Here is an 8061-nt window from a genome sequence, read left to right as displayed (position 1 = left end):
CTCACACACACGCACACACACACACACACACACACACACACACACACACACACACACACACACACACCCAGGGAAGCCTCCAACTACTCCCTGGTTCAAGCCATCTCTACTGCCAGACTCTGAATCTTCCAGAAGAGTGGTAAGTCCTGAAGGAAGTGAACCACACCTTCTGCTTCCTTTGAGACCGTGGGAAACGGTCGGCATGTGGGATTTTCTCAGGACTCCTGGTGGAGAACCTCTCAAACATTTCAGAGCCGAGCCGAGCCGAGGGCTCAGGGGTTTGGTTCAGCCCAATTTCATGAACATTTTCCAAGCACCTGCCAAGGTCAGAGGCTGTGGGGGGCCCTGAGGCACCTGGTCAACAGGAAAGGTCTTTTTCTGAATTGAGTCATTCTTTAGCCCCTGTGTGACCTGGAGAAACTGAGTTCACCTCTTTGAGCCTCAGTTTCATCACCTGTAAAATGGGGATGGTGGTGGTGACAAATACCTTCCTTGCAGGGTGGTTAGAAGGAACAAATGGGATTTTTCACCCCTTCATTCATCCAACAATTAATTTCTGAGCACTCAAATGGGCCAGGGAACACAGCAGTGACCCAGACCCCGACCCCGTCCTCCGAGGCCCTGATGGAACAGTAGATGCAGACCTACAGCACACGACCACACAGCTGTCTAATTATCTGCCGTGATAAGAAGGGAAAGTGTAAAGCTGGAACCCGACCCAAGCAGGGGGGGGTCAGGGCGTGCTCCCTGGGGACAGGGCGCTTAGGCTGACACATAAAGGACGATCAGACTTCAGCAGGCAAAGAGAAAGGGCTTTCCAGCAAGGGGGGTGGGGCGCGATGTCCAAAACCCAGAGACGATACAGAGAATGGTGAGGCCAGGGGACCACCAGAAGCCACATCTCTCTAGAACAAAGCACTAGCCAGAGGAAGCGCCGTGTGGAGCTTCCTCTGGCTACGGGCACAGAGCACAGCAAAGGGCTCCAAGATACTAACAACTGCTACTATTATTAACAAAGGTGTCATAGCACCCAAAGACGAGGCAGGATGACCAGGGCCAATAACGTGAGCAGCTGGGAGGGGAGGGCGCTACAGGAAGCCGTGGACAGTTGCCACTCCTCCTATCCACCCCATCCCCCCAGCCATAGCCCCCACTTCCTTGCTTAATCCCCAGCCCTGGGAGGGGGTGGGACACGCTGGGCTGGTCTTCATCACAGCTCAGACACGAGCCGGATCGGCCACCGTCCTTAAGGTCACAACCACTAGAGTGCCGCACACCCACCAGCCTGGCCAGAGCCCCCCAGAGGCTGGACCATGACCCTGACCCAAAACGCCCACTGGTGCCTCCTTCGCCCAGGGAGGGCCCTGTCTCCCCTAGTGTGCCCTGTGTCCTTGCCTGTTTCCCAAGACTAGCTCCATCAGTGTGCCCACCGGGTGGGGCCCTCCCTGCTGGTCAGCCGGCCCCTCCGAGGGGCTACCCCGCTAGGCCTCTGGCTCACCGTGCATCCCCTCTACACTCCCGCCCCCGCTCCGGGTTTCCAGGGCCTCAGAGTTGCAACCTCGAGGCCTCCAGACCCGGAACACACTGTTCCTTCTGTCTGAAACGCTCTCAACATCTCGCATAAACCCTCCCCCGCCCCAAAACCTCTCTGTGCCTTCTCAACTCCTACTTCTCCCTCAGGTAGGGCTGCCAAATTTAGCAAATAAAAATACAGGATGTCCAGTGAAATTCGAATTTCACATAAACAATGAATAACTGTTTAGTATACCTGGCAGCCCTACCCTTGAGTCTCCGCTGAAACGCTGCCTCTTCCAAGAAGCCCTCCCAGGTGCACCACAGAACCGGTGGGCTCCCATAGTGTTGTGCAACGCTCTGTCTCGTTTCCTCACCAAGCTGTGAATGCCACGAGGGCCAGAAATCCATCCATCCAATGTGCCTCGTGTCCTGGCACCCACGGGACCTGGCAGGAGACAGCTGTTCCACAAACAGTTTCTGCATCAGGCAGTGAGGGGTGGCAGAGCGGCCCGGGGATGCCCTCGGCCAGACTTGCCCACACGGGTACACAGGGCCTCCAGCTGTGAGAGAACGGGCCTCCTTCCCCAAGCTGCGTCCAGAATGCTTCTCAGGACCACTCACCCCCTCCACGGAGCCAGAGCAGAGGAAACACGAATGAAGGTGAGAGCAGCTAGCAGGCTCCTCTCCTGTATTTTGACGGCCACTGTTGGTTTTAATTAAGATCCTGTCCTGCTCAGGCCCAGCAAGGGCCCCATCATAGGCAGTCTGAAACAATAATCATCCAACGTGGCCGTGTAGGCTACCGAGCCACGGACGGTGGCAGGGCGACGGGTGCCGGGAGACAGGAGCCCCACCAGCACAGGCTTTGAGCTCGTCTAGCTCCTTGCCTGCCCAGCACATACACCATATATTTTTGAACAGAAGGGAAGCGTTGGCTTTTTCCCCCACAGTGCCAAAAATAGCCCCATCTCCTGCCTTGGAACAGGAATCTTTTGGTTCATACAAAGAGAAAGGAGAAGGAGGGGCCCTGGAGGAGGGGCCAAGCTGGCTGTCTCCCCTCCCCGGCTCCCCAGCCCCAGATGGTGAGAGGGGCTGGGGTCTTTGCTAAGCCTCACCTGCTGAGGCCCAGCCTCCCAGCACCTGACTTCTGAGGACCGCCCCGCCCCCCCGAGATGTGTTAAGCCCCTCGTCACCCAGGCCAGGAGGTAGGAGGAGGCCAGACAAATGGAAAGCAAAGACCTGAGATGGATGAGAAGAAACGTCGTTGAGGGACTTCCCTGGTGGTCCAGCTGTTAAGACTCCGCGCTTCCACTGCCAGGGACCCAGGTCCGATCCCTGGTCGGGGAACTAAGATCCCACACGTCACGTGGCCAAAAAAAAAAAAAAAAGAAAAGAAAAGAAATGTCGTTCATTCATTAGCTCGTCTGTTTATGGAATTGTTTTTTCCTTCATTCCAACAAATGTGCTCCAGGCTCTGTCCTAGGAGCAGGGATGCAGCAGTGAACTGTGAAACCAGACGCGTCCGACCCTCACGGCGCTCACAGCCGAATGGCAAGAAGGTGGGTTAAACAGGTCCTCACCACCAGGTCTGGGGCGGGCACTGGCTGGGCCCAGGGCACCTCCATGCAAGGGGACGTTGGGCGCTGATGCAAGCTGAGTGTGGGCGGGGGTGGGTCCTGCTCAGGCTCAGAGGAACGAGGCAAACAGAAGGTCAGATGGAAGGCGGTCTCAGCTGCCCCTCGCCCAGGTGAGGACCCTCATTTCTCCCGCAGCAGGTCCGCAGGAGGCGTTTTCCCATTTTATGTATGAGGCCACCAGGACTCAGAGGAGGGATTTCAAGAGCCTAGCGTGTGCCAGGCCCTTTTGCCAATAGTTTCACACTCGCTCCATCCACCATACTGGGAGGCGGGGTTAGCGTCATCTGCCCATTTTACAGATTAAGTGAGGAAGCTCAATAGGAAAGGGCTTGGCCAAGATCCCAGAGCTGATGAGAGGAGCTGGGCTCTGTACCCAGGCCCGGCTGGTCCCTTAGGAGGAATTCCTGACACTACCGACAAGCCATCTCAGCTGCCATCCCCCTCCCCGCAGTTCCCTAGAAGAGAAAGCAGGGGTTCATGGTAGGAAGTGATCACAGGGCTGGGAAGTGGAGAACAGGGGATTTGAACCTAGATCTGTCTGCCTCCAAATCCAGGGCCCTTTCTGGTTCCCACAGCAGTTTCTTACTTCTAAAAAAAAAAAAAAGAGGCCACTTCCTGTCCCCAAAAGGCCAGAGCAGTGGGGGAGCTGGTGGAGCCTGGAGAAAGACAGAATGGCGCTCTGAGCCCACTTCCTAGCTGAAAACCCAAGCCTGAAATAAAAACTGCAGAGTGCTATTTCTGCCTTGGGTTAAACATTCCTCAAAGCCACATTCCTCCGCTCTCCTCCTTCTCCCCTGCCAGGGAATCCAGAGCACGGTGGCCTGGATGCGCCACCAGCTTCCTGGGGCCACTTCATGAGACCAGGAGTGCCAGGGCCAACAGCTGCCCTGAACCCATCCTGGGCAACCCCAACCCAGACTCCCTCGGTGGGGAGCACGGCCTCCTAGATGGCACCGTCAGGGTTCCCTGGGGCTGAGAAAAGGTGACATCCATATCACTGAGAGTGGGACAGATGGGGACACTGAGACCCTGAGAGGCGCAGCCACAGCAAATTGGGCTGGAACCAGGACCCCAGACTCTTAGCTCCCTGGCAATTCCCCACCCCCATCAGATTGCAGGTCAGGGACACAGGTGGGCCCCGCCCCGGTCAGCAGAGAAGCAGAACGAAGCAACACATGGCGAGCACTTTGGAAAGCCCAAGCCTTACCCAGAGGCATTCACAGGCCTGCTCTGTGCACAGCTCCCGGCTGGGCACTGAGCAAACGCCCAAACCCACCAGATGCATCCCTCCCCTCAAGGTGCTTACAGTCCCCCAGGATACTGCTACCAGACCTCCAGAGCCCAAGGTCCTCTCTGTCACCGTGCCTCTGAGCCCCGCATGGCACCCGTGAGGACTTGGTCTCTCCCTTGACCAACAGACACTTCCTGAGGCCCCCAGGCCACGCCAGGCACGGGCAGGGCAGGATGGCCGGGGCACTCTGGGCCTCCACGGCTTCATCCTCGGGCTGTGCCATAGCACCCAAGGACCCCCCCGGATGGGGCAAAGGCTAAGAAAGCCTCAGAGGCCTGGGTGCGGCCCAGCCCGCTGTACACGCTTAGTGATGCTCCCTGGACTTGTCACGACCCTCCTCCTGTCACTGTACTGAAGGCCTCGACTCTGCCTCCATCCCACAGGAAGCCAAGTGAGGCTGTCCCCAGTCCCCTGCAGGAATCAGAACGGCAAGACCAGGCGGATTCCCTGGCGGTCCAGTGGCTAGGACTCTGCGCTTTCACTGCCGAGGACTCGGGTTCAATCCCTGGTCGGGGAACTAAGATCCTGCAAGCTGCACGGTGTGGCCAAAAAAAGAGAAAAAAAAAAAAAAAAAAGACCAATAGGGCTGTGTGTTCCCAGCTGGAAGGATCCTACCACCCCACCACCCAACCTCACATCCGGCCCAGGAATCCAGGACGCCTGGCAGTGTCTGACACTCCAGCAGTTGCTTGAATGCCTCCAGTGATGGGACACTCACTACTCTTAGTAGCAGCTCTAAGGTTACAAGGCTCACAGAGGTCATGGGAGGCGGGCACGGGGTGGGAAGGGCATGGCTTTGGCAAGACAAAGGTCTAAGCCTGAGCCCCAGCTTGGCCACTGATTGGCTGGGAGGCCTTGGGCATGTCCCTGAACCTGCCCAGGCCTCCTTTTCTTCATCTGTAAAATGGGCATAATAGTTCCTCCTCCAAGGGCTGTGGGGAGAACACAGGAGGGAAAATCTGTACTCAACACTCCTGGCACCAAGTGCCCACTTGGTAAACAAGAGTCATCATCACTGTCACCCCTGCCAATGACATTTCCCCACTGCTCGAGGGCAGAGGGCCCCCAGAGACCACCGAGGCCAGGGCAGAAGGGGAGAGAGGCGGCAGCCACGCCACCTGGCCCCAGGGCGGGCAGCTGAGCAATCAGCTTCTGATCCAGGGGCCGGCCTGTCTGTGCCTCCCACCTGAGGGCCCCCACCCCCCTTGCACACCTACATTACAACCTGCTCAGACCTGCCGTCACACACACCAACGTGCCGCTCACTCACTCCTGACACGTGCCACGACCCCGTCACTCACGCTCGGAGCAGGCCCACGTGAGCCAGGGCCGCACGCCCACACTCACTCACGCTCACCCGCACACCTGCACCAACCGCACTGGGCCCCTCCTCACAGCCCAGGGTCAATTTCCCCCGCACCACTCACCAGATGTGTGGCCCTGGGCCAGCGCCGGTCCCCTCTGAGACTCAGTTTCCCCACCTGTAGAGTGGGGACCATGCACGGCTCCTGGGAGGAGTGGGTGACGAACACATCGACGCTGAGCTGGGCTGGCATGCTTAATGCCAGACTCCGGCCGAGGCGACAGCCTCTGATCCTTACTCGTTGCTGGTTACGGGGTCTCCATCACCACTGATGAGCTACGGGGAGCACCCAAGCCACCAAATTCAGTGTCTTTGCTGTTTCTAACCCCGCACGCAACAGCCCTGTGTTATGAGGGCATTATAATCTCCAACCCACAGATGAGAACATCAGGAGGTGAAAGACTTGCCTGTCGCTGAGCCAGCCAGAGAGTCCAAGTCATGAGACACCGGAGCCCGAGCACATCCCGTCCCTGGGGCCCCGGAGGAGCTGCCCCACGGAAGTCTCACCATCTGGCAATCTGAATACTGTACAGAGCGGGAAACCGAGGCCCAGGGCGGGCTAGTGATTCGAAAGTCACTGTCCAGGCTGCAGTGCTTCTGGGACAGAACCCCAAACAGGTGTGTCTCCAGTCCTCCAGGCCCGCGTCCACGCAGGATCCTAAAACCCAGCACTCTGGAGCCGGCCCGCCCTCCCCAACTCCCAGAACAATCCAGCTACCAGCCAGGCCAAACACAGAAGCCGTGTGCGTTTACCATTCACTCCCAATTCAGCCGAGGGCCTGTGACAGCTCACCCTGTTACCTCCCAGGGGGGTGGCCGCGAACCGTCCCCTGCCTCCGACGGCCAAGCAGCCCCATTCCTGCGAGGACATTTACTGAGCACTTACTAGGTGCAGGTCCCTGTGCCTGCCAACGGCACACACCTGGCACCCAGAGCTCAGCAGGGTGAGGGGCTCCCCAGGGTCACATGGCCGGCAAGCTGGCCCTTGAGCCCTCACCACTCTGCTGTCCCACCCCCAGCCGGGAACCTGACCCCAATTTCACATTACCTGGAAACCTGGCGTGTTAATTTATGACGATCTCTGCCGTGGTAGATAGACCACTTGTGCAAAGTGTTTCATCTCATAATGACAGTAAGGAGGAACCTCTTTCTAATTTATACTGGTTTTTCTTTTCCTTACTGGAGAGCAAGAGAGATTTAGGACAAGATGAACCCCACCAGCTTCAATGAAGAAAGCAAGACATCTTCATCTCCACCCCAGCAGGCAACCCATCACGGCGCCATGGGAGGCACCCGACAGGAGTCAACCTGCCCCGGGTATTCGCCACGTGACCCTGCGAGAGATACTTCACCTCTCTGGTACTAGACTGGTCCATTAGTAAAATGAGGACTTTGGACTACATGACCCCAAAGTCTCCTCTAGCTCAGAGATTCCAGGATTTTATTTTATACTAATCAAAGAAATGAATATTGAAACAGTGAGCTACTCTTTTCTTCCTCATCAAGTTGGCAATTATTCAGAAAAACAATAACACTCAGTGCTGGCAAGGATGCAGGGAAACAGGCACTGTCCCATCCACTTTTGCTGAAAATATAAATGCGAACATACTTTGTGGAGAGCAGTTGAACAATTTTTCAATCAAAAGCCTTTTAAGATGTTCCCAGCCTTTAATATGACAGCTTCAGCCGGGGAAATTTATCTTCAAGAAGAGACATGTGCAAAGATTTACTACAAAGATGTTCATGCCGAGATTTAGCACAGAGATGATTCTCAAGCACTGCTCATATCAGAGAGAAAAAAAAACAACCTAAATGTCCAATGGCCAGGGATTAAATAAAATATGTTGCATTCATATGATGTATTGTTAAAAAATCATGGGCAAACATTCACAGTTGTCAGATTTTGAGAAGTTAAAAAGTATATAATCCCGAATTTACAAGGTAATGAAACCTATGTACCAAGTCCTATTGAGTGTTCTTCCTAAATAATGTAGGATCTGTCCTTGACATCACCCCCAGTGATACCCCCAATTTATCACCATGATCACCCGGCCTTGATTCCAACCCCCTCCATACTAGGGACTACGTGCTAAAAGGATATCCAAACCCAAATCTAACGTCTCCACCACCTCCATCCATAGACGGCCAGCCCCGGCCCCGCCCATCTGGGAAAATGTCCAAAACCTTTCCTACGGCCTTTGGGGCCCTTGGTGAGGGATGGCGTGAGCCCAGTGCACTGGCCGGCTGCATCTGCC

The 8061-nt window shown here is 56.0% G+C and overlaps 1 protein-coding gene across 1 annotated transcript in view; it reads right to left on the bottom strand.

The window, feature by feature from the left end:
• Nucleotides 1-5999, bottom strand: part of NCS1 (neuronal calcium sensor 1) — a 51661-nt gene extending 45662 nt beyond the window's left edge. The window contains exons 1-2 of the mRNA XM_024762217.1: nt 5871-5999; nt 4459-4657 (exon numbers count right to left, since the gene is read on the bottom strand). Of these exons, the coding sequence (XP_024617985.1) occupies nt 4459-4657; nt 5871-5999 (328 nt within the window). The remainder of the gene's footprint in view (nt 1-4458; nt 4658-5870) is intronic.
• Nucleotides 6000-8061: the final 2062 nt, after the last annotated feature.

The sequence above is a fragment of the Neophocaena asiaeorientalis genome, unplaced genomic scaffold (genome assembly GCF_003031525.2).
Source record: "Neophocaena asiaeorientalis asiaeorientalis breed wild unplaced genomic scaffold, Neophocaena_asiaeorientalis_V1.1 scaffold78, whole genome shotgun sequence".
NCBI lineage: Eukaryota > Metazoa > Chordata > Mammalia > Artiodactyla > Phocoenidae > Neophocaena > Neophocaena asiaeorientalis.
The sequence above is the reverse complement of the archived record's forward strand: the minus strand, read 5'-3'. Positions and strand labels throughout refer to the sequence as shown.